Genomic DNA, 27,813 nt, shown 5'->3' with positions numbered 1-27,813 from the left:
TAATTACTTTATGCAGCTGCTTAAAAACAGAGGTTTGTCAGTATTATGAATAAGAACATTTTCCATGCAGACTGGAAAAAGTCTTAAACTCAAAGGGTAGACAATTTATTTATGTACCAGCAAAGAGAAGAACACTCTGTGCAAAACAAAGTCACTGGCAGTTTGTAGGAGCTCGGCTTTTTTTTTAGTTTTGATGGTTTGCTGACAATGCCTACGCCTGCTTGGTTACTTAATGGCCAAGAAGGAGCAAATGCACATGCTCATATGAGCAAACGTACATGCTCAAAAAAACAAGAATCTACATATAGACATTCATCTTTTAATTTCTCTTAAATCTTTCTGCTTGCAACAAAAGGTTTTCCTTCTTAAAATATTTTTTAATTTAAAAAAAAAAATCCATACAGGGATAGAAAAATGTGCAATTCGAAGAAGTAGGCAGATCATTTCTCTGTGTACCAGTAAGAGAAGAACACTGGGTGCAAGCTGAAGTCTTTGGCAGAGGTTGCTGGCACTCGCTTTTTGCTTTTGCTGGTTTGCTGGCAATGCCTACGCCTGTTTGGTTACTTAATGGCCAAGCAGGAGCTATAACCAAGCCAGCTTCTTTAGAAGAAGAAATCAAGATTTTGGGGCATTTGGCAGAGTTAATGGGATTATTTTTTTAATAGCCAGTATTAATAATTCATAATAAAATCCTATCAGAGAGACACTATCATAGTAGTGTCTGTTGTAAAGCTGCGGTTTTTATTTGCTCCATTATTACTAGCAAAATAAAACGGGGAATGGTTATGACGTTGTCTTTATATTTGGGAGGTATTACAGTTTATAGGGGGGCCGAATGTCGGTGTACATTTCTTGAATTTATAGCCTGCCTCTGTGGATAAACATAAACCGACACACACACACATGCACACAACTGCACTGTGTGTTGAGATCACTGGGAGTTAGGTGACAGATACTGAGAATGCCTGGGCCTAAATTAAGCCCACTGCTTCATCAAAAACATCCTGCCTTTCTGCTCAGGCTGAGATTGTGTTCGCTTTTCACGGGGAGCTCAGGTAAGCTAGTGGGGGCAAACGCACTTTTATTCACACGCACGCTCAAGCATTACATTTTGTTACAGAGGCTGTGAGAAGCGATGGAAAACTGTCCTGTTTAATCTTTTTTTTAAAAATAAATAAATAAGCGCTGTTGCTCATATTATTCTTATCACATATTTGCAATGATAAAATTGACTCGCTGCAGCGTTGCTGTTTGTTGTGCCAAGAACAAAGACATGGAAAAAATGTAATATTGCTTTATAACCATCGCTCTTTCTCTGCAAATAAAAGACATGCACCGCTTGGGATAATTCCTTAAATGTACTGTATAAATTCTTTAAATGACGACAACATAGCTGAGCTTAGCCGAGTTGACACTCGCATGCATACATGCACACAGATGTCGTTAGAATTCTAGAAATGTTCCTAGTGCTGTAGGTGTGTGGCGAGAAGTTAAAATAAAGAGTTTTACATAAAAACACATAAAAGTAGCTCATAAAACATGTTTTACTTTAACGTTTACTACTTATTTTGTACTTTAACACTAAAATAAAAATCTATACATGACACAATGAATGCATTATTTTGATTTTTTACAGTGAGGATCTGTTCAGAATGAGTTCTCCTCTAAAACACACGAAGGCATGACCTTTGCTTCAAATGCAGCATTGTTCTTGTGTTCGGTTACTTCTAGGAAATGTTTTGAGTACCTCTTTCCATATGCTTGCTGGGAAGGAGAATAAATTCACCTGTATATACACACGATCACAGTGTGACCTATATACAGTAACAAAGAGCCCAAAAAATTGGGTGTGAGCATAGGAGGCTAAGGAGGCCAGGAGGGAGGGAGGCAGGGGAGGAGGAGGAGGAGAGTTCTGCACCACTCTGCTCCAGCTCCGACTCTACTGGTGACCCCGCGGCTGTAAATCTGAAAGCAGAAGACCATTCCTCACTTCTTGTTTTTTCCTTTCTCCTTTTCACTCTCTGGCCCTTTCACATATCAGCGTCTGTGAATGACTTTCAGTATTTGATCTCGGCTCATTACATCTGCTTAGCAAGTCACAGTAGGATATTTAGTTTTACAAGTGAGATCGGGAGGTGAAAATAAGTGTTTAGTTGCAGATGTTTGGGACTTTTTCAAATGACAACTTGAAGTTAATCAGATATGATGTGACCGTCACCACAGCAAATGTCACTGTTGGCCTCTTTGTGTTAACAGGCAGCTTAATTAAGCAGTCACGCTGCCTCGACGTTCAGTTCGGTAAGCAGAGCTACATCGCGAAAACAGGTATTAAGCCATTTTTACTCGTGCTCATTAAGCATGCATGTCTTCTTATTTACACCCACTTCAAAGCTTTCTGTGTGACAGTTGCCAAGCGGGGGGAAAAAATGAAAGGGAAAAGGCGAGAATAAGAGAAGAGACTCACTAATACAGTCTGTACATTACATACCAGTACATACCTGACTGTGACCAGTTAATTATCTTGATGCCTAACACACAACATGTCTGTCTTAGCCCGAATTCAATGCCGTGGGAGCCATTAGAAAAGAACAAAATTTGGTCAGCTAGAGGTTTTTAATGCAGGTCCCACCGCTTTTCACCAAACCACGACTGAAATGTTTGTCAAAATGACACTAAAGGTATAATATCTGCAGGGGCGTTGCGTTTCCCTAGCAAAGTCTTCCCAAATGAGTCCTCCTAATGTAACAGAGTAAACAATTCTTGGCTTCTAGTTTTAGAGCCAACTTCCAAATTTTAATGTTTACCTACCTAATTCCCTCCAGCATGAGACTGGGTGGAAAAACTGCCATACAACCGAATCACAATTCCAAAACCTTAATGAATGACTGTTTTAGTTAGGATTTTTCAGGGATCATTGTGCATTACCTGTCAAAATTAACTATATCAGCATTTCTGAAGACACTACCGGAGTCTGTGTGTGGCTTAGTATGAAAATGTCCATGAGCAAACGACTAATATACGTTCTCATGTGTGTGATCTGAGATCATAACTCTGTGAAACGGTATCAACACTGGAAATGTGGCCTGCTCTTTAAGAGCTGCTATTTTGCCAACAAAGAATGGCCAAAGCTTCATTACTAATCTAACTATATGACAAGACTGACGAGAGAACCTCAGAAGGAAACTGAAAACACAATGAAGATTTAAGCATTACCAGATTTTAAGAAAATGATCAAGACTGTGATTTTCCCACATGCCGTATTTAGTCCCACAAGGATCCTGTCAAGATCCCGTCTGACCTTTTATTTCTTGTTATTTTACAGTGATTTAACAAAAACTACAGCAGGGAGAAGAGTATAAATACTATTAAAATATTACAGCTGGTGTTTCTGACACAATCAGACAACATTATGTCAGCTGAATAATAGAAACCCAGGCAGACGTCACAATATTTTGGACTACAGACAGCATCCTGTCAAAAAGACTGCAGTATGCCCAGTTTTTGTTCGGGTTTTTTTGCATTCTCTCTTGTAGTTTTATGAATGTAACACACAACATTTTGGAGCGCACACACACACAAGTGAGCCAACAGAAAGATGATATTGGTTCTGTCAGTTGTGGCGATGGAAAGCAATAAAGTCATTGTCCCTGATCACTGAATCTCGGTCAGTATGCTAGCAAAATACGGTGTAATCTGTTTCATTATACCACCTTAGAAAAATACAAGCCAGTAACATTATGCTTGGTCAAGTAGGAGTCATGATACATTTTCCACTGCTTAGCTGTCAGCTTAGAACAGGAAACTTGGGTTACAGTTTGCACAGGCTCACCACAATTGGACAACGGAAAAATGGATAAATGTTGCCTGGTCTGATGAGTTTTTATTTGGAAGGTGAGGTCAGTATTTGGTGCAAACAACATGAAAGCATGGATTCATCCTGCCTCGTATCAACAGTTCAGCGTCGTGGTGGCGGTGTATCAGTGTGGCAGACATTTTCATATTCTGGGCCCCTCAAGTACCAGCTGAGCATTTTTTAAACACCACAGTCTACCTGAGTACTGTTGCTGACCATAGTGTACCCATCTTCTTCTGGCTGCTTCCAGGAGGATAGCACACCATATCACAAAGCTCAAATCATCTCAGGCTATTTCTTTAAATGAGTTCCCTATCCTCAAATTGCCTCCACAATCACCAGATCTCTATCCAACAGTGCACCTCTCGGATGTACAGTCAACAAATCTGCAGCAAGTGTGTGTTTCTATCAACTCAATATGAACCAAAATCTCTGAGGAATGTTTCCAGCAGCTTTTTGAATCTGTAGCGTGAAGAATGAAAGCATTTCTGAAGGCAAAAGGGGCTCCAACCAACTACTAGCAAAGAATAACTAATGAAGTGTCTCGTGAGTGCATATATCTGATAGAAAGCGAGGAAGTCTCCTAAATAGGTCCCCGTTTAATTTAAAAGTTACATATATTCTAAACATTTAAATGGTAGTGTTTGCTGGAGTTGACGCATGACTTAGATTTCCAAAATCCAACAGACAGCAAGACCCTTAGGCATGAACTTACCTTCCGTTTTAGTTTGAGCTCAGCTTATAGCGGTGATTCTGAATTGGATTATTTGTATTTGAGATGCAGTAGCTCATAAAATCTACAAGCACCCTGCAGGCAAAACTGCAAACTCGCACAAATGATGTGAAGAGTGGCTGAAATTGTGAGAATTATTCCTGGAGGGATTGCTCATTGTATAAACGGGATGCTTATTCAAGTTTTTGACATTTTAAATTATGAAAGAAGTTGTGTAGTTCTTTAATAGCTTTTTAAATACTGGCTTTGTTAGCTTTGCACACTGTTGGATATGGATGGGTAGAGAGGGGAGGATGGCAGGCTGGGGTCTGATGAGGGGAATTTTGTACACTGACAAAGTTTAGCCAAGTTTATCTTACAAACTCCATCACCTCCTGACCCACCCCCTTCCACCACCATCCTCCCGTACAGCTTTTAGGAAAATGGGAGTGCTTATTCTGTTATGTGCATGTGCTTTTTAACAAGTTGATTTATGAAACAAGTGTAACTGTTTCTTAAGCTTTGTTGGCAGGATAAGCAGTGTTGCATTTATTCCGGCCTCTACATCTCCTCAGCTGATGTTGCTTAAAGGCATTTGTATCCTCCCCTGGCTTAATACAGCCCGAGACAATTTGGCAATTATTCGCACAGTTTGAAATGTCAGCAGACGTGAGAAAACTGAGAGGATATGAGTCTGTGATTCATTGCTGTGTCAATATTTCCAAATAAGAACAGGCTCACTGTGCTGTAGCTCCACGTAATCACTTTTAAGTATGATTAAAACCGATACCTTTTAATGGAGCCATACAGGCGTACACACCTTTCCAAATGTAGGTGGTGGGAAAAGGAAACTGAGAATTGTTGGCGATGAGCATATACTGTATCTCTCAAGGCCTCAATTTATATTCATTATATGCGTTGGCGCACACGTGTTTGAATGAACTGGTTTGTTTTGAGCACCCCGAGCTTTCAAAGAAATAGCTCGGCATTTTTGAGAAGCACGCGCACTTTCTTTCTGGCCAAGAGTTAGATGAGAAGATTGATACCATTCCTGTGTCTGTAGGGTGAGCGTGCAGCGGGAGCCAGGAGCTGTGACGCAACTTGTTTTAATTCAGTTTAGGGATGAAATGATTAGGTGATTGATCGGTTAGTAGATCAACAGAAAATTAATCAGACTTGTCTGTGTTAATGCAATTATCTCTGCAGTCATTTTGAAAGCAAAAATGTGAAAATACTGCCAGTGCACACTTCTAAAATGCCAGAATGTGATGATTTTCCTTGCAGTTTTCTGACATTTTATAGATATAATTATTAACTGAGGAGGAAAACTGCTAATTAAGCACTTATGCACATAAGTTACAAGCAAAGTTTAAAAGCTGGAAAACACCAGTGCACTCATCTCTACACTACGGTACTGGACGGCAACAACATCATCACATTAATCAATATCAGCTGATGTATAACTCTGAGGAGATAGTTACTATCAGGGTTATGTGAAAGCTGATTACTTTCCTCACAGTTTGCTCGGGTTGAGCCTGTTGTCAAGGGCTGATTGGCTGAAAGCAGGTCAAGAAGGTTCTGTCTCTCTATTTATTTATTTATTTTCTTTTAAAGAGGGGCACACAAGAAATGCCTGCTCCGCTTTTGATCGCCTCGACACTTTTGTTTGCAGTGTTTGCTCTAGATTTGAGTGGCTTTCAGATCCTGCCGGCACACACCCTAATGGTTAAAGTCTCTTTGCATAAAGATTGGAAACGCGAACGTGGCTAATATGACTCGGCCTGTCAGCTCAGTAATTAGCTCGTTTTATCTCCATCAATTACAGCTGTACAGAAAGGATTAGGTAAACAAAGGTATTTTGTGTCAGACTCATACCTTGTTAGAAACTGGACGATAACAAGAAGACTTGAGGTCGCCAAGAAATCACACATTAGCCCTTTGAAACTAACAAACTAGTCTTTTATCACTTATATGAGGTGCTTGTAGGTGGAATATTTATTAACTTATAACAGAGACAGCATGGCTTCTTTCCCATTTTTGTATTAGGCATTATTCCACAAAGAGGATGCCCACAGATTTTTGGTCCCTCACAAGGAGATGCGATTCAGAGTAAAAGGAAACTTGTGGTTTAACTGTTTAAGATTTAATTTACTCAAACATATTAGACTTTTCTGTCAAAGAAGTTTGCGGACAACATTAAATTTATATAAGAGAGCAATTAAAGAGGTGTGTGACACTCTTCTTTTCTTTAATATTATAATATGTTAGAGTGATGAGCCAATGAGCCACAAGCTCAGGCTTCAGACTGCTCCAAACACTCAGTTTCAGGCAGGTTATTTTCTAGTCATGGCTCTTTATAATGTGAATAAATTTGGATGTCCTGGTCATATGAATAACACAGCTCTGGCTGTGAACACCGAAGCCTCACCCATCCACCGTCCAAATCATTTGCTTGTGAGGGGCTACCAATCAGCAGAAAGTTAACGTAAAGGGAGTTAAAATTGCTTATTCCACTAGTTGAACTGAGAGCCTGAACAGTATTAAAACAAGGGATTATTTTGAACTCTGAATCATGCAGGGCTACTCGAGTAGAGTCCAAGAATAAAAATAAGTGTTGGAAATGAGCATAATAGGTTCTCTTTAAGTGTTTTTTCCACATAGCGATGAAAGAAGAAGAAGAAGGTGTATTGGAGAAAAAAGTCAACATTAAAAGTGACGACATGACCACAGGAATTTGCCTCAATCGGAAACCATGTTTACGCCGTTCCTGCGCGGACTCTAAGTTGTACATGTTGTTTGCAGTCAGACATCTACGCTGCCCAAAATTACCCATCCTGTGTGTCAACGAGATAAGTCAACACAAAAACAGCCAAGTACGACAAGAAAACACAAGAAGCACGAAGAATGAAAAATGAAACCCTGTCAACCCAAATAAGAACATCATGCAAGCTCTTCTGAATATTTGGGATGCAAATGTAACAGATATTTTCAAAACTGTTGGTTTTGGAGTCTAGCCTGCACTGCACCGCTGTTCTTATGCCCAAGGAATGAGAAGGAAGTTCCAAGAAGGCACATTTCTGGGTCGCCTCAGGCCTGGCTGTCACGCCGCGGCTCCTGTTACTCCTGCGCCAACATGAAACAGCTCGTCGTTTAAAACTAAAAAGATGTGCTCCACACACAGGCGGCATATTTGTGTCCACATCAGTTGCAAAGATTACTGTGAGAAAAAACAATGCAGGTGCTGATATTTCACAGACCTGTCAGCTGTGCAGCTCAACAATACATGCATACAACAAAAGAGAGCATAAAGGACATAAAAACACATGCACAATCTGCCTTTTCTTCTGAAAAACTACTACGAAAGGATCATGCTGCTCCTGTGACTGATGATTTTGCCAACATAAAGACTGAAAAAGCAGCAATTGATGTTTTCCAAGTGGCTTGAAAAACTTCCACTGACAGTTTCGATTGAAGCGGAAAACCTCTTTTCTGTAATGGAAGAAGGTTTTGGGGGAAGATGGGTTTTCCCTTTTTGTAATATCCTCAGAGCCATGCTTGGCACCGACGAACTTTGGACTGGAGGATCTTGGCTCGGAGCTGACAATGGGGCTTCAAGTGAGTCACAGCAAGTAGAAGAAAAGATCAGAGAAACCATAAAGCTTTGTCATGCTGCTGATTAGCTGGAACTGTTAATTTCATTCTCTTGTTAACAACAAATGTTAGAGGGAAGTTTTAGGGAACGCAAGCTTTTGAATTTAATGGAACACCGCGCTAAAAGTGGCCGAGCGGCAGCTCGCCATCAACCCTCTTAGCTGTGAAGAGCAGCAAAGAGTGCGAGGAGTAAAATGGCCACCTTCTCATTTCGCCCGCTGAAGTGCTTGGACTGATAAAACACTCACTGCTGCGGGTTTGTTTGGTGAGAATTGGCTGCGGAGCCACTTCTTTGGCAAATGATCTTCCTGCCAAAACAAACAGCCGCTTTTCTTCACCCCTTATCCACATACGCACACAAACACACACATTTTACTTGCTGACTCCACACAATGGCATGACTGTATCTGCAGCACCAAACAGACATCTGCCAATCGCCCTGCGGAGCTCATTGTTACTCAACACCGGGGCACACAAACGCTGAGCCGAGTTCAGTCTCCAACAGATTTTTGCACTGCAACGAGAAAGTTGCCAATGAGGTCTGCCAACGTGCATCGCTGACCCCGAATAGCCAGAAAACAACTGGAACCTGATGTGCCCCCGGACTGTGGTGGGTAAGACAGAGAGAAGACAAGAGAAAAGGAAAGGAGGCTGAACTTGAACTCAGCTCAGGCAGCAAAGCACCTCTCAGCTACGAGGACTGCATTCCTCTGCATACTACACAAACATCAGCACTGTATCTGCACTTGCATATTCAAACAGAATGACAAAGATAAACAGCTGACGATGAAGCATGGCTGCTGATTGAAGTCATGGCTCAGTACCTGCAAGCAGTTACGCATACCCTATAGAAGACTAACAGAAGGGAATAATATGGCCGGGTGCATTTGTGTGCCGCATTTGTGTTTACAGTTATAATCCAGCAAGTCTAAAGATCTCATATGGCTATGTGTACAAAAGACACACCTCCTTCTCTTATTTCCCTTATCGCTAAAGCCTGGGAGGCATGTGCAGAGTTTATTTTGACCTTTCTGTCTTCCTACAGCATGATCTGACTGCTGTGTGCAGCAAAGCCTTGGTTTTTTTGTTTGTTTGTTTCATTTACCACTGCAGCATGCCGTTTCCAGATCTCTTCAAAAAGTGGCAACTGAAATGTATTTCTTCAAGAGTTTATTTATCGATGCTGGAATTCATAAGCGGATCTTTCACATCACTCAGTCACTGCGAACTGAGTCATAGAAGCTATTCATAAATCGAGCCAGTGATTTACTTCCACCACTCAAAACGTAAGGAATGTCTTAGCTAGTAGAGACAGTAATAATGTGTAAATCAGTCACTGGGAAACATTTGTGGCTCCATCTAATAAAAAGCAATCATTGGTGCCAACAGGAGGTCACTGTAGTACCAGCATAACCATGAAACATTTCCATGGTATGCATTAAAAGTAGCTGCCAATTTTATGTGTGACTGTAATACTTTTTATATGTACATTCACAGAGGGATATTTCGTGTGGGTCTCAGAGTGAACAGTATTCAAATGATTTAAACTGGATTAGCGGACAGCTGATGTTTCGGGGCCTCCGGTATACCCAGCGGATAGCAGGCCAAGAGTTCCTGTTCAATGTGCCAATTACTGCTCATGAAAGCAGATGCATTTTTAAAAAGAGAAACTGTTGTCAGGCAGCAGATGACAGGTTCAAAATTGCATTTCGGCTAGTGTGTTCCCCGTTTTGCTTCCCCCTACACAGCCTGCTGACCTGCAAGCAAGCGAAGCCCACTCAAACATCACAAGTCAACCAATGAAATCCAAAAAGGGTCCGCTACCAAAACCTTTGTGCTGTCTTAAAACCTAGTTTCAAAGAGCAGAGGTGGGTGTTACACAATTAGTGACATTTTTACTTGTGTTTGACCCTTCGTCCCAATTTTTCCCAGTGAACATGTTCTTACTTTCTTTGTAGAAAAAATGAGTAGTGTGAGAAATAATACTTTTTCTTCAGCATCTTCGCTGCCTGTTCCTACCCCAGCTCAACCTGTTATTTTACAAAGATTTTTCATTTTGTTTTTACGTTTCTTTTTGTGAACTGTTCAAATTAGTTGATTCAATAAAAACATCCTCCTGCTATCACAAAATTTTACATGTTTTGTGCCTACGGTTATGGAAACTCAGGTCGCCTTGCCACTTTTGCCAAATTTTCTATCAGGAATGTTTGTGTAACTTTTGACTCCGCTTTCACTTTGGTTGCTCACGTTAAATCTCTGGCTTGCTCTTATTTTTAATCACTTAAGTTGGCAAGGACAAGGACTGGCGTACATCAGTGGAAGTTTTTACCCATACATCCCCAGCAGGTCCCTCTCCAGCAATCTCTCCATCTGAGCCTGAAATCTGTGAACATTGGGGTATCTTTTAAAAGGCAGCTAAAAACTTACCTGCTGTTCAGAATTTTTGTTTGCAAGCGGAAGCCAATCAGAAGAAAGCTGGCTTAAAGCAGTGGTTCTCAAATGGTGGGATGTAGAATCACTGCAGGTGGGACTCAAACAACCAGGTGAAAAATATGGGTTAAAATAAGGGTTATCTTTAGAGAAAATAAAGGGTTTGCTTATGTTAATCTCCTGACCTTTAAGTAAAAGTCAGCTTGAATCCTTCTTTGCACTGTTAATGGTTGAGTGTGGGGTGTGAACATTTTTTGCCTTCTGAAATGGGGCGTGCCAGAAAAAGTTTCGGAACATCTGGCTTAAAGAACGGGGAAGTGCACTAAAATGGCTTATTTCAGTCAGAGTGACGGAGAGGCTGCACAGAGGCCCAGTATAACATAAATAAGGATTATTTTGAACTGTGAATCTTGCAAAGCTACTCTAGCAGACTCCCACATAGAAAAATGTACTTAGAAATGAGTAAAGGTCCCCTTTTAGGTGGTTTTCTAACAAAGAAATAACATTTTTATGTTTATTAGAGGAAAATGCTTAGCATAGATGACATTAATTATGTGTACACTGTTCCTGTACTGTACTGTACTTCAGTGAAGTCCAAGAATAAAAAATTTAAAGCTGGAAAAGACCATAATAGGTCTGCTTTACTCTTTCAAGTAAGAAATGACCGTGAGACATATGTGATAGATGATTATATTAATCTCTGTGTAGTCCAACCATAGCTAGTGTCACAAGCTCTGGCTACGGCAGAGCTGCAGGCATCTACAAAGAGAAGGCCTGCTCCAGTTTTTTCTCCCTGTCTCCCTTTTGTCTGCAGTGTTTGCTCTGGATTTGAGTGGTTCTTCTGGCGTTGGAGTGCTGTCGGCCCACGCCCTATAATGCCAACCTCTGTTAGAGAACGATCTGGGTCTGTGCCACCACCGGTAAGATGAGGCCTATGCTAGTGTTATGGGCGTGCCTATTTCACCTGTTGAGTCATGCCACTATCGTATATTCATCGCCAGCCTATTTGCTGCATGTGCAAAAATTAATTGCTCGTAGTTTTTGCACACCAAACGGTTTGGTGTGGCAGGTGCAGGCATCACATATGCATGTATAAAACAGATGTGGGTGCATTTGCTCACAGTCATTCAGACTTTCTGCTGACTCCCTCCCCCCTCCGTCATGGAGTAGTCTGTTAACACCCAGTTCACCAACACTCATATCCGAGGACTTAAGCTGCTGAATCGCAGGCAGATGAAGAGAAGCCACGGTGCATGTTGCGCCGCTACCCCTGTTACCTATATTTATTCTCTGTCTCGTCATCACTCTGTACAACTCTGTCGTCCACAGGCTTGCTGTTGTGGCACATTTATCTATGTAAAGATGGGTTCACGTAACCATGAAAGAGCTATTTTTTTGTAAGCCGAGCTGGACAGAAAGAAAAGAGGCAACGAGACTTAAAACGTCTCCCTCTGTTCACAGTGCACTACCGATACATATTCATAAAGCAGTTCTTCTCCTTTTGAAAAGTTTCTTTGATAAAATATTTTGACAGTGTTGCCTAATTTGGAGCAAGAGCAGAGGCCTGCACTGACTTGCTGTAATTTAAAACCCAAATACAAGCCGATAGTTACTGAAGTAAATCTTCCGTTTTAAAATACCTCAATATTTAACATCGATCATACTTCTCATTCTAGACTTTACGCCCGAATCTGTCTGGTCTCCCACAATGTTTCTAAGAGCTACCGTAGCTACTCCGACGTGTCAGGTCAAACGCAAGCTCTGTAAGCGGACGTGTTCTCAGATACCCAGAATGACCTTTAAGAGTACAAAACGTGGTTATCAGAAGGGTCATTATGGCCACTGCTGAAATTCAAATGCCTTTGGTAGATAATGATGCAGTATTTCCAGCACACACTCGTCAGTCGCTCGAGAGCGGAGACATTTGGGAAAAAATTTGTGTGACTCAACGCAACTGGAGTAGGTTCAGCTTTGATAAATAATTCATTTATCATAATTTGTGCCTTATGACGTGTCAAATTACACCAAACTGGAACGAACCTGGTTTTGATGACAGAATCTAAAAAGCCCATCCCTTGTGAATTTGACCTCAGGCTCACCCGGATTCCCCCCCACCTTCCCTCTGTTCTCGGCTGGTAAAAGAAACGCTGCCTGGTGTTGAGCTGCTGCCTCAGGGACTGATGGCGGCTGAGCAGCAGCCATGAGGGAAGCACACTGTCAGTCCTGTGATAGCCGTATGAGATTCCACATGCTCTGATGAGTAATTCCTCCCTCCCCTCTCCATCACCATGTGGTTCGTGGCCCTGAGTCATCATCCACACTTTCCCTCACTCCCTATCCTCTTGTCTGTCTCTCTCTCTCTCGACGTGAAGAGGTCTCTTCCTTCAGCGACCGTCCCACAGGGAAACTCAACAGAATAGCCTCCCTCAGATGACTCATTCGCCAACATCGAGAGCTCCACACCATCTGCTCTCCAGCCATGACAGCCCACCACACCACACCCAGGCTTGGATCCCATGTCCTCCACGGCCCGCTTGCCTCTATCAGTGCGTGTCTTCTTGCCTGTCCTTTTCTGCTTTTCTTTCTGCCTGGTAGCCATTTTCTGTGTCTCTCTGCATAGCTGCTGTCTTGTCACGATGCTTCATTGTTTACCTGTCTTTACAATCCCATCTGTCTGCCTGTATTTCTACCAGCCTGTACTGTACATCGTCATATTCTGAAATTGTTTTTGATATGGCTTCACGCTTGTCAGCTTGACGTATTTGTCAGACTACCTGCCTGCCTGCCGCTCAGTCTCTATATCTCAGTATGTCCCCTGATACTCCAATGCAATGTCAAAACACCGAAGGACACCCAGCGTCGACTTCCCGTCTGCATATTAAACTATAAAGACTGGCACGACTGTAATGGTAATATTATTCAAGTCTGCCGAAGAGAAGCATTGGATTTGTTAGTAAATAGATGCTTTTGATTTTGCTTGTGCAGTTCTCAGACAGTTGTGCATCCACAGACATGCAGTGAAACTTTTGACAAAGGTTACTGCACAACTGCAGATGGTATCCTTGATTTCACGTGTTCTGCACTTCAAAACATATTGTGATTTCCTTGGCTGTTTGAACTGAGGTGAAAAATCTCTGAATGTGACCCGTTCGCATGCACTGAATTGCGCCTCGGCCCTGCAGTGCGACAAGTTGCTCACGGGAAGCTGTTCAAAGATCCTCTACATGCTGCAACAGGAGATTTGTTGACCATTGCAAGAGCAATAAGGATTTTTAGGGGCATTATGACTGGGTTAATAAAACACAGCTGCCCCTAAAAGTCCCTCACTTTTCTTGCTGCCTTTTCTTTCTCTCTCCCTCCCTCCCTCCCTATCTTTGTGTCTCATTCCAAACTTTTGAGATCAAACTACTAGTACATTCGCTGGCTTTTTCAAATGCGATTTGGTGCATGACTCCGGTATCTGTTCAGCCCTGGCTAAAGAAATGAAACAACCTGAAGTGACCACCATGTCTGGAGTTTGACCTTTTAAAGGGGCTGGGTCATATATTTCACGAAACTGAGCATGCTTTCCAGTATTTATGAATTGTATATTTATAATGGCAGAGTTTTATTGGGATTTGCAGTGACGTTTTTAAAAGGGAGTTGAATGAGTTCAGAGCAGAATTTCCGAGAAGGAGGCCTCCCTGTGTTCATTACAAGTTCAGCTTTCACAGAAAGCATAAACACAATCCGAGGCCGTCACCTTACACAGAGTTTTCTATATGATGCACACGATAACATACACACGCGCTGACTTATGTTCTGAGAGCAGTGAACCCAGTGACCCAGAGCAGAAAACAACCTGGGAATTGTAGGAAAAGTCTATTTAAAGTAAGTCTACAACCCTGCCAACAAATGGTGAGGAGAGAATATGAGACAGACGTGGTGGAAAAAAAAAAGAAAAAAAAAAAGATGTAAGCAACACTGTGCAGCAAGTGGTGAGATGAGTCCAATTGGACCTTTTAAACAATGTGAAATGCCACTGAGAGAGGCTTGGCAGGCGGCAGCAGCCAGCACTGTTTAATATCACAATTTTAATCAGCACACTTGGTGACTATCCCAGAGCTCTCCGTAGCCATGCTGCTTATTCAAACCAGGCTCGTTCCACCAAGCCTCCCTTACTAGGCCCTCGGCTCTCATACTCGCACTGGCTTGTACTCTCCTGCAGCATATATGGAGAGCTCTCGGCTGGAGTGGTTTTATCTGTTTTCTGTGATGTGTCATTGCACTGTAGTGTGCTACGTTGGAGGTAATCTGTGATGATAGTTGAGTGCATCTCAGCGAATCTTAGGTGGACTAGACACATTTAATGTGTTCTCCCGATTGGATTTTAAATGTACTTTATAGCTATCTGATAAGAGCGTGAAATAGTTCTATATGTAACGCTGCCAATTAGCATTAGGATGCCACAATGAATTTCATTAGAACGCCCAGAGGTTTGCAAGGTGTCAACTTTCCAGTAACTTCAGTCCACAGCTACTTATTATAGACGCAACGAGTAATGGCAGGCTTGTAAAAACAAATGGCCTGCCACTGATCTGTTATACGCAGCCTACAAAACAACTCAGGTTCAAGTATTAAGAGTTTAATAAATAACAGTGACAAAAAAGATCAGCGTAATGACATCCCACCTACTGTGATGTCAGCAGAGTTTGCTCCATTTACAGGACACTTTTAAGTGTGTGTTAATAATCATGGAGGTCTTGTTTTTTTTAAAAAGAACTAAATATCCCATTATTCAGCAAATGTCTTACCTACATGTCGCTTGCAGCACAGAGATGCCACTGCTGCCCTCGGCTCTATTAATTACATAAAGCATCTAGTGTCAGGATGCTAAATTCATTAGTGAGGTATGTACGGCATGCTAGGGTCAGGACAGATATAGAAACAGGCCTCCAAAACAACTTCTTCACCACTTGACACACTTGTTCGACATAATAGAGGAGGCCACTTTAAGATTTTTGACAGCTCTGCCTGTTTTATTGAGATGCGTTTATGTAGCGCTTGAGCTTCAAGTTTCAACAGTAAATTCTGACTTGAGTGCTCATCTGCATTTATTAGTGCTTTGACTGTTGCAATACACCTACTTTCTTTTTCTTTTGAGGGGGGGGGGGAGTTAAACAAAAATTTATTTGGCCCATTTTGGAAGAAAAAACGATGGGGAATATAATTTGTTTTCAAAATAATTACTCACGAATTGTACAGCTACATGAGAACAGTGGGGGGGGGGGGGGGGGGGGGGGGGAGATATCAGAGGTTTTTTTTGTCTTGTTTTTTACTCCAAATTATTCATTGTATAAATCGGAAACAACGTCTGCTCTCGGTTTCTGGGTACACTTGACACGCACTCTTCTGTATGTAAAAAGTTTAAGCTTCACTAGTCAAACACCTTTTCGCCAATAATTAAACAGTGACGTTCACTGTTTGATCTATAGATATATTCAAATGGTTATTTTCACATAACATAACTCTTATTGGCTTTTTCTTTACTTAACCAGCTTCGACTTTTTAAAAATACATTCGTGTAATTTACTTGTCCATAAACTTTTAAAATGTAACTAATGTTCGCGTAATTTTGCCTGCAGTTTATATGTGTAGGGATTTCATTAAATGACTTTATGGTCACGTTATGTTAGTGGATTTTTTCTCTCAGTTTCGCCATAACATTTGCACTAATTATAACTTTAAGCTATGTATCTGCTTACAACACAAAGGGTTTACCTCTGCTTTAAAATGCTATTCCCTAAGGTTTTTTCTTTTCTTTACTAATAGATACATAGCCGAGGTGTATTGTCTATGACTTGAGGGGTCACATGAGCCAGAAACTGGGACTTTGTAGGCCAGTTGAATGAAATGAGGACTCACCTTGCCCGCAAAGACCCAGCCTCTGACACACTATCATCAGTCCCGTCGCCAGGGACTGCACGAGGAGGAAACTCCAGAGGTTTACATACTGAAATATCTCTCGACTGCGCGATTTCACTTTCAGAGCAAATAAGAGAAGATTTAATCTGCGCCTGTTCATACATACCCTCTAATCTGCTGCCTGTCGGTGTTCGAAGAAGTAGGCGACACCGTCGGATTGTAGTTACCTGTGTACCGGGCAGGTGTTCGCATCCCGTAGCCCATATGGAGACCTCTTCACGTAATACGCGCCGACTGTCTGGTGGGTTTGTCTGGCTGCCTGGAGGAGATCGCGTCTGCATGCGAAGTTGAACTTCACCGTCCATCCACCACCAGCACCACCGCCGCCCAAGTAATATGTGATCACTTGGTGTTGCACGCATCCCAAATTGAGCAAGATTATCCTTTTGGGGGGGTGGGGGCCGGGAACTGTCTTATGGAATAAGTCGGACAGTCCCCCTGGTCCATCTTTTTTCCTGTCTGTCCAAAGATAAAAAACATGCAGACGCAACAGTGTCGAGCCTTGTGCCAGTCTCCCACCTCCCGCCCTCCCTCCCTTCCTTCAAGAAAAAAGAGAGAGAGAGAGGGAGAGAGAGCTTTTGCGTTTCCCAACGAGAGATCCCCCCGTGCGCACCCAGCCACTCACCCAATATCCATTCTGGAAGGGGGGCGGGAGAAAAAGGCACCCTGCTTGCGCCGCTGCTGCTGCTGCCGCCGTGCTGCAGCTTTTCTAGAGCAGGATATTCCCAAACAGCTGGAAAGAGCTGATATATGGTGCTGCGCCCTCGTGTTGGGCCCTCCCCAAAATGGACCGGTACTAAGTGCTAACCTGGTTATTTTCAGCGCGTCACTGGCTCGTTTCCAATTATAGGTTTCCGACAGCGGCACAGCAAAGTGACCCCGTAGTCTCTACTACACTGCCCGAGGACTTGAAAACGATCGAGCACCACATACAAATACCCGAGCATGTGCGTTTGCTTCTGAACTGCACACATTCCTGCGGTGCGTTGGCTTGCCCGTCCACATGCGCCACAGAGGCCCCCGCGCTCAGCTGCGGTGTCCGGCGGCTCCGCGGCGGCTCGTCTGCGCCTCTCTCAAGGTGTTCCCCTTTTACCGATGCTGTGCGGGAGACTATATACATCCCAGGTTCATCACACCTCTCCCGTTACCTCCCCGACCGGCAACGCGTTAGTGTGCCGCGACACCTGCTGGCTGCAGCGCGACATGACACTTCATCGTTCTGTGCATGTTTCAAATGTAACCTGTATTGTTTCACGCAGATCACCGATCACGTGTTCGCTCCACAGCAGGTGGTAATTACAGCGTGACAGCTGGATTCAGTCCGTGGCTCCGTTAAGTATTTTCAGTGAGATTATGACGGGTGTGTGTTTAGTTATAGTGCTCTGCGGGCCATTATTCCAGCCTCTCTGACTTCATTTACTCACTCTGGTCAAATATCTGTTGGTATTCACTTCAGTTCATCTCATGTTCTTTGCGTCATTTGCTTCTGTTTGTTCTTTCGTGTTCAACTCTTTTGCAGTTAGTTATATTCGTTTATTTCGTTATATTTTTATTATATTGTTTGATTATTCTCTTAGCAACATTTCATTCTCCTTTGATCTTTTACATTTTGTTCTACATTACTTACACATAATAGTCTATATTACATATCACATCTATTTGACGTGTGATAGGCCTACTATATTCTATATCTCTGACATCTATTATATTTTCAATAAATTGTATATAAATATTGTATTTTCTATTACATTCAAGTTTTTTGCATAATGTGAAGGAGTACTGTCTTCATTTTGTTTTGATGACAGTAAAGAATACTGACTCTAGTTTCTGAGGTTCAGAGGTTAAGGTTTGGTATTATCATCGGTGCCTGATCAGAATACATGAACACCAAAGCATTAAATTATAATCCAGTGCTAAAATGTTTATTTTTAGTTGAAATATGGTTTCATTAGTGCCATGGACTGCATGAGAAGAGGACAGGGCGTGAGGAAAAGGGTTAATAAGATGTTGGAGCAGCTCGGTGAGGGTCAGGAGGTCACTGGACAACCAGCTCTCCATCACAGACAAACTACCTCCCCCTCTCCTACTGCACAATACGGACGTAGCGGGACACACTTCTCCCTCAAACTTCTTCAATCCCACTACCATAATGAATGTTCTGGGAAGTCATTCTTACCCTTCCCTTTTAAACTTTACAGCAGCTCTCCTTTTTGTGGTGACAGGTGATCACACCTGTCCACACACACATACCTCTATATCAAACCTCCTTCCTATTGTTTGTCAGACTTATATAGTGTGCATGGTAATGCCATTTGCACTGCTCTTTGTCTCTTGCACATTTTCAGTGTTATTTTTTTATTTAATCCCACTTATACTGAAAATCCTATTCTCTCAGTGTTGCATAAAAAACTGCACTCCCTTGCATCATAAGGCCTTCGATGTGTGCCTGTGGTACTTTCAATAATAGTGGCTTTATTGTTGATTTCACTGTTGCTGCTGTAACACACCGAATTTCCTTGTGGAAGTATCTGTCTGTCTATCCGTTACTACAGATGGCTCCAGATTTTTGGTGAGATGTGTATTAGAGAAAACGGTAATTAAAGGGCAGGAAGTGGGATCAAACAGGCTGCAGCCCTGATGGAGGACTTCCCTTTAAGTACAGCCGCAGCTGTTCTCATGCTCACTTTGTACATCTGATTTGTCCTTTTTGTCCCCATGTCGTGTTTAATGATGAGTTTGAATCTTTTGTGAAAGTTTTCAATGTTTGTGCGTGATTGTTCTCTCTGTTCTGATCATTTATTCAGTTCTGTTGAGTTCAACTCGGTCCTGAGCTCATGCTCCACTTTTAGTCTTTCTGCTGACGCTCCTGTGTGACGCCCTCACAAGGCATCAGTCAGCTGCTTCACCTCACATCAAAAGCCCATAGTAATAACACCGGAAATTGGAGGATTTCTTATCAAAATAAACGTATGACCTGACGCTCGGTACTAAAGAAGCTATTATTAATAAGAAAATCAATGATAACCTTTAACCAGGTGTATTCGGGTGTTAGAGCCTTTCTCCAATAAATATATCTGTTGCCGTGGCCTCCTTCCCTAATCGAGTTATGCTATTATCGGTTTAAATAGATAACTATTTAATTTTAAAGGTTCGGTCCGGAAGCGATGCCTCCGATCGAGGTGGACTTCTCGCCAACCAGCAATGACCGATTTGGTTCCTGACAAGAACACGCAGGTTTGCAACAAGATAATTCATTACTCCAGAAACAGCAGGACGGATGTTCATCATCGGCCTCATCATCGCTGTAGCATCTGACACTTGTCGGTGAGTTTTGGCTCCGTTTCGGAAACGTCTTCGTCGCGTTAGTGTTGCAGCATGAGCGGTTTGTGCGCAACACAACACGTCCCCCCTCAAACTGTGGATTAGGCGTGAGGTTTTCGAGGTTACTGATCCCACAAGGCCAAACGCTGTCAGGCTCGTAATGCCAAGAATCCCGTGGGTGCGTGACGTCATCGCGCGTTGGAGTAAGGTTCGCGTTGTTTTCAGTAAAAAGTGCGAAAAAGATACGAAAGTTTAAAAAGAAATATATCAGTAGTTGATCGTTTTCGTGGCAAGAGTTAAAAATTGGGTTAGTTTCATCCGTTAAAGTCGTTATCGGGTTATTTCATTAGCAAAATAAAAATATATATAATTTAAAGTCATCGCTTTTGTTTCAGTGAAATAAAAATCACGCAGTAAATGTTTAATTTTTAGCTGTGAGTTGGTAGAGTAAATTATGAAAGTGTGTACTTGAGCACAGGGGGTATTTATCTATCAGCATAAAACATGTTGATGGCTCCGACTTAATCCTTAAATTTTGGAGTTTTGTTTTATTTTTGGTTTTTTTTATTTAATTATTTATGTATTTATTTATTCCAATTTCATTTTAGACTTCATGTTGGGCATATCCTCCCGAGAACCAAGGAAAAGGGAATATTCCCATTGAACTTTTTTTTTTTTTTTTGTGATTTTCTTCCTTTTTGGAGGTAATAGAGGCAACCCAAACACATGCGATATCAGTGGAAAGCAAGGATGTCCAGGAGGTAGTAAGATATCTCAAATAAGTCAAAAGATAGAGACCAAGACGAAATGTCCATTACAGAGGACATAAATGAATAGGCTGGTTCTCAGGAGAATATATTAAAGTTCTCTGTTGGATACAATAGAATGCAATAATATCGAAAAACAAATTATCATTAATATTATACAATTATGTTTATTCAGAAGTTAAAAAGCAAATTGTCTTTATCATTATTAAATTAATAAAAAAATACAGTAATTGCATGATAATTATTAACGTACCTCAATCGCTTACCTCGAGTTTCATTTGCAGACAGCTATCCATCCATCCATCCATTTTCCTTGTCTTATCCAAGTGGATGTGCATGTCTTCCCACTCCTTTTCAGATACACAAACTAAATCTGAAGGTGTTCTGAATAAATTAAACAAAACAAAATTCAGGGTCTTGGTGTGGCTGGAGCTCACTCCACAGGTAGGGTGGACAGGTAACCTGTGTGTTGCAGGCTAAAACATAGACTAGCATTTACACCTTTCTTTCACCTTTATGTCTGTGGACTGTGGGAGGAAGTCCAAGTAGCCAGGAAGATCCCACACAGGCACGGGGAGAAAATGCAAACTCCACACAGAAACCCTCAGATTTTTCAGTAGTTTGGTTTATTTAAAACCTGATTTGTATGATATTTTCTGTTCGTGGCTGTGGAGCTTTAATTGTATTTGCCGTTTCACAGGCAGTCATTATGCCCACACATCGCCATCTCCTTGCTGCACCATGGGTCACCCTCTTCTCTTGCTCTCTCTTTAGTGCAGCAGGGGCCAATAAGCAGCGGATGCGGTGGGCGTCCAGCTGCAGGCGGCCCTCTCAATGGTTTCTCCCACCATGAAGGCGCTGGTGGATGCCGTATGGGCGGTGTGGAGCATCGGGGTCTCCATCTATGACTACATCCACACCAGTGCGATGGAGGAGCGCATCCACGCCTTGGAGAACGTCATCACCATCCACCAGTTTGTGATTGGGCTGTTGTCTGCTGGCGTGTTGGTACTCTTCACCTACATCTTCTTTAAAAAGCTCTGAAGATGTGTGATGTGGAGGGCTGGGGTTAGCATGTGGGAGGTGATGTAACCAGAAATTTGGGTACATTAGAAATGCTCACAGGAGTCGTGGTTCTCGGTTTTGGTGTTCATGGAAGGTATGTTAGTATAGTTTCAGGTTTTTCTTTGTGTTTTTTGGAGGGGGAACACATACAAGCATATACTGTATTTATTCCTAAAATAAGAAAGGTGGTAGAAATGTGGAAAACACTAAAGACCATCAAGATATTAAGTTCATTTTTAACCGTTTTAAAATGTGGTCCAACTTTTTTTCCTAAACGTGTTTGGAGGTTAAAACGCACTGAAGTACACACCTTCTAATAAGCGTCCAACTATTTTTAAAAGGCTACAATAGATTGAAGTTGAAATTTATCTGCTGATATTCATAAAATGTTAACTTTTTTTTTCTTTTAATAGCTAAAATACTGAAATTGTAACAGTTTCCACAAATTTAAGGGTTATAAATCCTTAAAGACCATCATGAGTTGATATGGTTCCCCTTGCACTCTATTGCAGATTTTGCAGACTGAAGCTGCAGAGTAAAATGTACCCCTCCCTGCATTAATATTTCTCAGGTTAGCTTCCCCCCACCCCCACCCCACCCAAATTTTAGAAACAGGAAACCCAAGTAGCTCAACTCCACTTACAGAGAAATTTGCAGCTCTGCTTGTTTTTGTAGTGGGGTCATTAAACATACCACTTTCTGCCTTAATTAATATTTTCATTCAATGAAAATTCAGTTCAGGACAGAGATGATGTAGTTTTGTCTCAAAGATCTTCTACAGAGGACTGTCATTAATTTATCTCAAGCTCCCCCCAAAACTGCCACATGGACCTCATGTTAACAACCTGCAGGGTGTTAAGAGTAAACACCCTCACACTCTGTCTTTATCATTTTCAGTTAAACATGCTTTTGTCTAGTGATACAATTTGATACTGTAGGTCTACATGTGTACTTTCTACTAGATTTTAATGTGTAACATGATCTATTTATAAGCTTTTTCCATTAATATTGTTATACCTCATAACTTTCCTACATTGCTGTATAAACTGTAACAATTTAAAGTGTCCTTACACACTGTAAATATATTTTGATGTTGGCAGGTGTGCGTTTTTTCCCTTTTAGTTGGCCTTGAACTCATCATACATGTGCTATTCCCTCACACAGTACTGCTGCTGCTGCTTCGTATTTATGGTTTGACTTTTAAAGGCAACATTTTCTACCATAAAAGGTGAGAATTAAGTGATACTTGATACTGACAGCAAACAATGTGTGATGTAAAGTATGCTTCAGAGGATAAAATGTTTTTATCAAAATAATCGCTCCAATCTATAAGTGTTGGAACAGTGAGAGCTACTGTTACATGACTGCTTTTACTGTGTCAGACAGACCATAACCCGAGAAAACACCCAAGAATGAAAGACTGTTTTAATATCATCTTCATAACAGCATTAAAATGTATCTTCTCAAAATGACAAACGTGTATTTACTGACTCTGGGCGTCATTAATGTGCGGTTAACAAACGCAGCACAGACCTTAAAACAAAGGCGAACACCTGTTGTAAATTACCACCGCAATCGATAAGAAAAAACAAGTCTGTGAAAATTGAGAATTGTTCTTGTAACATGGCTGGAACCTTTAAAGAGGAACGAGCAGGTTTATTTTGAATGAACCGCAAACAACAGAAACTGCAATGCTGGGAACGAAAGAAATTCAGCATGGCACCAGTCTTCAATTAGACTGGGAGGAAGAATCACTCACAAACGTGTGCTCGTTCGTCAGCTGACAAACCTCCACAAGGTATTTGTTGTCTGAACTCACAGCCTTGTTTTTCTGCTACTTATAAGTGTCCAGTCTGAAGGAGTGCATGTTTGGAAATGAATCTTTCTACACTCTCTCCTTCCAGAAACTTCATGGCTCTCCAGTGGATCTTTCCACAGTTCTCTGGCTGGCCGAGGGGTCCGAGTTCCTCACGGATGTACTGCAGCCACAGATCTTTAGAAAAACGAAACAGGAAACAGTTATGTTTAAAAAAAACGAAAGGTTCTTAATCTAATTGTATCTATCCATACTTTTACACTACAAGGACAGAAGTATTGAGCCACATCTTTATAGAGCTTATAGCATTACAAGTGTGGTACTGTAACATGCCACTCACTGTCTTCCTCCCTTCACCCCAACCAGTAACAGCAGATGGTCAACCCTCCCTGAGCCTGGTTCTGCCAGCGGTTTCTTCCTGTCACAAGGGAGTTTTTCCTCCCCACTGTTGCCAAGTGCTTTCTCAAAGGGGATCATTTGATTGTTGTTGTTTTCTACCATAATACTATTTATTTTTTCCTTTAATATAAAGCGTGTTGAGCAATTGTTGTTGTGTTGGGGCACATAATGCACCGAGACCTTCATGCCATAGGTTTCCATGGCTGAGCAGCTCCTGTAGGTGTAATATGGAGGTGGCCCGGTATTTTCCATCTCGTCTAACTTTGTTCTTTAGCAATACAGATTCTCTTGAACGTGTTTTACTCTTGTCCTCTGACTCAGTCTGATCAAATAACTAACTGTTGATTAGCTGTTCAGTCCAAACCTGTATTTGATTTGTGCTCACATAACATACAAAGACACATCCTCTCGTTTTGGCGATCTCTTTTTTAATCTCTTCCTCCAATTTGTAAATACTGTTCCTGCTGTTCAACTCCTCTGTTGGAATTGATATTTTTTACATTGTCATTTATGCTTCGAAATATATAATCATTTGTATGCTGATAAAAATCATATCCTTATTAGGTCTGATAAGATTCTGTGTGTACGTGTGTACCATGAGATGAGAGGAAGCAGCCTCGACGTTATCATTTCCATTATAGCTTAAGAAACCAGAATTGTTCTGTTTCTTATAAGTGCAAGACTTCACACCTTTAGATGTTCGTCTGAGACATGACCTGTTGCAAGTTCCTGTTCTTATCATTTAGCGAGACGCTTTATTCTGCTTTTCTGCATACCTCATACACACAGTTTAAGTTCATTGAAAGGTCATATGTCTATGTATGGTACAGCTGTAAACACACCCACACACACAGAATATAGACACTGATGTTGTTCAGATATGCCTGCTTAAGAATGTCACATGTATTTGTAATTGCATATTCATGAATGATTGCTTGCTGACAATAAAAAGGGCTATAGCGAAGGAATCAGTTGAAGTTGGCTAAGGACAGGTGAAGGCCTGGGCTGACTTCCCTCGCGAGCCACAAAGACAAAGAGCTCTGTCTTGCCTTGTTTTGTCGTGCAGTTATTGCGTGTCTCGTGTTCCAGTGGGGTTTGTGCCTAGATAAACCCAACCCCCTCCACCACCCCAGCATCCACCTGGGCCTTCTGGAGGTCGGGGGGATACTTACTCATCACTCCCCAACTTCTGTATGTACTAATGGGGAGCAATGAGCTCACAAACTTTAATATTCTTCTTAAAACTTGAGCTTGCTGGCTGAGCTGAAAGCATAAATAACACCAGCTTTCCGGTTCATTCCAGCTCCTTAAACTGATTTAAATTCACCTTCATTGGAGGTGCCGAACTCCTGCAGCACCCTCTCATAGTAGTCCCTCAGATTGTTCATCTTTGGATTTTCCTGAAAAAACAACATTGTAATCACATTAATTGTTTTCACTTATCAGCAACATCAAAGGTATCTTTCCAGTGTCAAACTATCAATGAAGTCAGTACAACATAAACATTATAGTTGGTGGCAGGCAGGTTAAACAGCAGAAGAATGAAGATGTCACTGGGCTTCATATACGTACTTGTTCCTTCTCGATTTGAATCATTCTGGTGAAAAAGTCCTTGGACAACGGGCGGTTTTCCTGTAAGCTACATAAGAAAAATGCAATTTAATTAAACGGTATTAAAGATCCTGAACGTTTATTTTGCACCTGCAGGTCAGTGCTTTGAGACCCGTTAAACCTATATGTTCCTGCTGCATTCATCACCTAAATTAAAAACTACATGAGCAGACAGAGTTATCTGATTTTCACCTTGTAAAGGTCTTCCTCGCCTTCTTGTAGCCTCCAGTGGAGTAGGACCAATCGAGGTAGCACTCTTTCATCTCCATGGCAACAGCCGGGACTGCAGACAGCAGACCTCTCTGGGAACAAGCAAGAGAACAAACTGTCTGCAAGGCATATCCTCATTTCAGAGGCAAAAACACTATTAATCTTGCCTGCTTTAGCTTTTATTGTTTACTCTTTATCTCATCTCTACCTTACTCAGCCTTTTCTGATCACAGTCTGTCTGCTGTACTTTATATTACAGTGCAGGATCATATTTTATCCTGTCAATAACTTCTTATGTTGCGCATTTCATTTCTAACAATTCAAAACTGTGTTTCCAGCGTAACTCTTATCGATAAAATATCTGTGTAAACAAATCCACAAAAAATGAAGCGGATAAATTGCTCTAAATGCTGCAAGCTATAGCAAGATCACACTGCAGCTGTTCAAACGGCTGGATTCAGGTGAACTACCTTGAGGATGGCTTCTGTCTCCTCGGCACTCTGGCTGGCCTTGCTCCACTCAAACTGCAGCTGCCACAGTGGTAGACTCTCCTGTCAAGACAAAACACGGTTACATGAATGAGCTTCACCCACCTTAAAAAATGTGAATGTACCTTACATTAATATTACGCCTGTTCATTAATAAGCAACCATTAGGCGCACGCATTTTGTTCAGACACAAAGCTTGCACAACTTTCACGACTTAACACTGATAAATAACAACAACGTAAAACACGTGTCTGTCAATAAAAGAACTTCTGGATTATCGTGTGTTTGTATTAGAGGTGCCTCACTGTTAAAACACTTAAGAAGTGATGACAGTCCAACCTGAGATATCTGTCATCAGACTGAGTGTTTCTATTATGTCAATTTTAAACTGGCACATCATTGCTAGCTTGTGAGAAACACAGCTACCAATTGGGTGGTCAGTTCTGATCTTTTCTAGTAAGTGGGATTAGTATCATTTAAAGTAAATATAGCAAGTGAGGGACACTATGCATCATCCAAAAGCTCAGTATGACACTACAGCTGATATTCACATTTGAGAAGCAGCAGGAACCAGAAAGTATTTGGCCTTCTCAGTCTCCAGTGAACGTGTCAGAGCATGCAAAGCTCAGATCAGAATTAGTTACCGGGTTTTGCCATTATATGCAGATTTTAAAAATTAATAATCACTCAGGCAGCATCTGTTCTCAGCCAGGAGGGAAGGATCAATATACCTTTTGGAATCGGCATGAGTACAGAATGACAGGATAAAGAGCGTGCTTACATTTTCATCATTGATTTATCTGCACTTCTGTGCTTTTCAATGTGGAAACTTAACATTGTTGGATACACAGGCCTCCAACCCTGGAGGTGTGTGCCATTTCTCCACGCTCAAACAGGGTGTTTTGTTCAAAAGAAAAGACTTGCATAATAAGCAGCTGTACTAATCCTCCTTCTCAGGGCCGTGGACTTATGAAACCCCCACCACAACAATAATCAGCTATTCTATTCACTGCTACAAAGGCCTGCGGCTCAGTCGAGGCATGCGTATTCATAGTTGTACAAAACTGTGCAACTATGAGGGAGGTTCAACAGAAAAATTAAGAAGAACATTCTGACTACTCTGAAATATAGGAGAGATTGTAAGATAAGGTTTAATTCACCACTGACCAGAAGAGTACGTAAGAAATTCTAAACGCTAATTTATAAGGTCAAACTGAGCCGAGATGGAAATCGGGCTTCAAATTATTAATGGTCAGACTCAGGCTGCTGCATGGCCTCCCTAAATATTCTCCCTTTTTTTTCCTGAACTGATTAACTGATATTAATTTCTATCTGCTCTCTTCTGTAGTTGGCCCCTTCTTCTCTGTCCCCTCTTTCCTTGTACCCGTCTGCATGTGTTTCTAATTCTGGAGCTGCTGTTCCTGGTCTGTATTTATTGGCCCCATCAACCTGCAAAATGTCTTTTTAATATATACACATGCATGTCTACCGTTTCCCTTTAATCTCTCTGCACTTGACACTTGTGA

At 41.5% G+C, this 27,813-nt stretch overlaps 1 protein-coding gene across 6 annotated transcripts in view; it reads right to left on the bottom strand.

Moving 5' to 3' along the window:
- Positions 1–27,813, bottom strand: part of utp6 (UTP6 small subunit processome component) — a 75,514-nt gene that overhangs the window by 38,791 nt on the left and 8,910 nt on the right. For 5 of the 6 annotated variants that reach the window (XR_014874559.1, XR_014874562.1, XR_014874558.1 and 2 more), the window contains exons 15-19: positions 26,270–26,350; positions 25,782–25,891; positions 25,551–25,617; positions 25,306–25,378; positions 16,778–23,756 (exon numbers count right to left, since the gene is read on the bottom strand). Coding sequence is in view for 1 of the 6 variants with exons in the window: in XM_085162871.1 (XP_085018997.1) it covers positions 23,602–23,756; positions 25,306–25,378; positions 25,551–25,617; positions 25,782–25,891; positions 26,270–26,350 (486 nt within the window). In the remaining 5 variants the exon portion in view is untranslated. Of the gene's footprint in view, positions 1–1,175; positions 23,757–25,305; positions 25,379–25,550; positions 25,618–25,781; positions 25,892–26,269; positions 26,351–27,813 lie in introns of those variants that run through there. The other variant, XM_085162871.1, reaches the window with a different exon arrangement.

Source organism: Neolamprologus multifasciatus, chromosome 6 (assembly GCF_963576455.1).
Source record: "Neolamprologus multifasciatus chromosome 6, fNeoMul1.2, whole genome shotgun sequence".
NCBI lineage: Eukaryota > Metazoa > Chordata > Actinopteri > Cichliformes > Cichlidae > Neolamprologus > Neolamprologus multifasciatus.
Note: the sequence above shows the minus strand (reverse complement) of the source record. Positions and strands in the feature narration are given on the sequence as shown.